We start from the raw sequence: 1,962 nt of genomic DNA, 5'->3' as shown, positions 1-1,962 counted from the left end.
GTGTGTGTGTGTGTGTGTGTGTGTGTGTGTGTGTGTGTGTGTTTATGAAATAAAAACATGGGAGCTAGCTCCTTAATGATCCTTGTCTTCTCAGGTATGACCTTTATTGTCCCATTTCATGAAAACATTTTAAATTTTCCTTTTGCTAGACTTTTGTAGATTTATGTAGTTAGTTTATATGCTGCAAAGTATGTGCTTTTAATACTGGAGAAGAAAAGTTTGCAACAAAATGTATCCATACGATATCTAGATTCCTACATAGAAGATCATGTTTTACTATCTAGCCCTACTTTTTGTCAAATCAACCTTGAAACTTGTAGAATTTAAACTCCGAAACAGCCACTCACAAAGAGTTTAGTGAAGAAAGTTCTGAGCAGCTCAGTATAGTAAATTCTTCTATATTTATCTTACTCTGGTTCTTTAGAACTGTTGGAATAACTCATATTAATCATGATTTGTTTTCTATATAAATGTATATTAACACCTTAATTTTAGCAAGTAAATAATTTTCTTTTTTCTGTATTAAGCTATCTGTAAAAATATATTTGTTCAAGAAAGAACTTATTAATCAAAACATTAGGATGCTCTTAAAAGATAATACAGAAATGTTACTCTTCTATTTACAAATAAAATGTAGTTTTCTTTCAGAATAAATGCTTCCCCTGTCCTCAAACCCACCTCAATTTCTAATGAAAAGTCTGTCTTATACTTTTTTTTTAAGATTCCCACTAAAAATATCGAAGGTCAGATGACACCCTACTATCCAGTGGGAATGGGAAATGGTACACCTTGTAGTTTGAAACAGAACCGACCCAGATCAAGTACTGTGATGTACATATGTCATCCTGAATCTAAGCATGAAATTCTTTCAGTAGCTGAAGTTACAACTTGTGAATATGAAGTTGTCATTTTGACACCACTCTTGTGCAATCATCCTAAATATAGGTAGGATGTGCATTTAATATTCTAAACATACAATGCACATGTGCTCTTTAAAGTTTTCTGTGCTTAGGCTTAATGCTTTTTTCTTGCCAAATAGGTTCAGAGCGTCTCCTGTGAATGACATATTTTGCCAGTCACTGCCAGGATCTCCATTTAAACCCCTCACACTAAGACAGTTGGAGCAGCAGGAAGAAATACTAAGGGTGCCCTTTAGGAGAAACAAAGAGGTATGCAAGTTAACTAATGATAACGTCTCAGTGCTTCATCCTCCACATTTCATGACATGGATCAGTGTGTTAATTTCTGTAGTATAATAATGGCAACTTATTTTACTGACTCAAAAAAATTTTTTTTAGTTTTTTCTTTTTATGTGTATGAGTGTATTGCCTGCATGTATGTGAGTGCACCCATGTCATGCAATGCCATGGAGGTCAGAAGAGGGCTTCAGATTCCCCTGGAACTGGAGTTAAGAATGGTTTGTAGCCACCATGTGGGTGCTGGGAATCGAAGCCTGGTCCTCTACGAGAGCAGTCAGTGCTCTCAACCACTGAGCCATCTCTCTAGCCCCCTCGAAATTTTTAATTCTAATTCTTGAATAATTTCAGTTCTGTTTCTTACACTTTTGAGACGCAATTTTACATTCTCTTAGAGTCATAATTACTTTTTTCTTTTTTTTTTTTTTTTTTGGTCTTTTTGAGACAGGGTTTCCCTGTAGCCCCAGCTGTCCTGGAACTCACTATGTAGACCAGGCTGGCCTCTGCCTCCCAAGTGCTGAGATTAAAGGCGTGTGCCACCACGCCCAGCATAATTACATATTTTAAGTTTAACGCCCTATTCATTACAGTTAAATGTTTACAGTCCCAACTAAGCTTTTGTTTCTTTGTATATTTGTTTGTTTCTTTGGTTTTTGTCTTTTTAAGACAGGGTCTCCCTGTAACCAGCTGCCCTGGAACTCACTATGTAGACTAGGCTGGCCTTGAACTCACAGAGATCCGCCTGCCTCTGCCTCCCAAGTGCTAG

At 36.7% G+C, this 1,962-nt stretch overlaps 1 protein-coding gene across 1 annotated transcript in view; it reads left to right on the top strand.

Moving 5' to 3' along the window:
• Positions 1-1,962, top strand: part of Erlec1 (endoplasmic reticulum lectin 1) — a gene marked incomplete in the record, with an annotated part of 34,851 nt that overhangs the window by 11,431 nt on the left and 21,458 nt on the right. The window contains 2 exon segments of the mRNA XM_008823018.3: positions 722-945; positions 1,040-1,169. Coding sequence (XP_008821240.1) covers positions 722-945; positions 1,040-1,169 — 354 coding nt within the window.

The sequence above is a fragment of the Nannospalax galili genome, unplaced genomic scaffold (assembly GCF_000622305.1).
Source record: "Nannospalax galili isolate Female #2095 unplaced genomic scaffold, S.galili_v1.0 scaffold286, whole genome shotgun sequence".
Taxonomy (NCBI): Eukaryota; Metazoa; Chordata; class Mammalia; order Rodentia; family Spalacidae; genus Nannospalax; species Nannospalax galili.
Note: the sequence above shows the minus strand (reverse complement) of the source record. Positions and strands in the feature narration are given on the sequence as shown.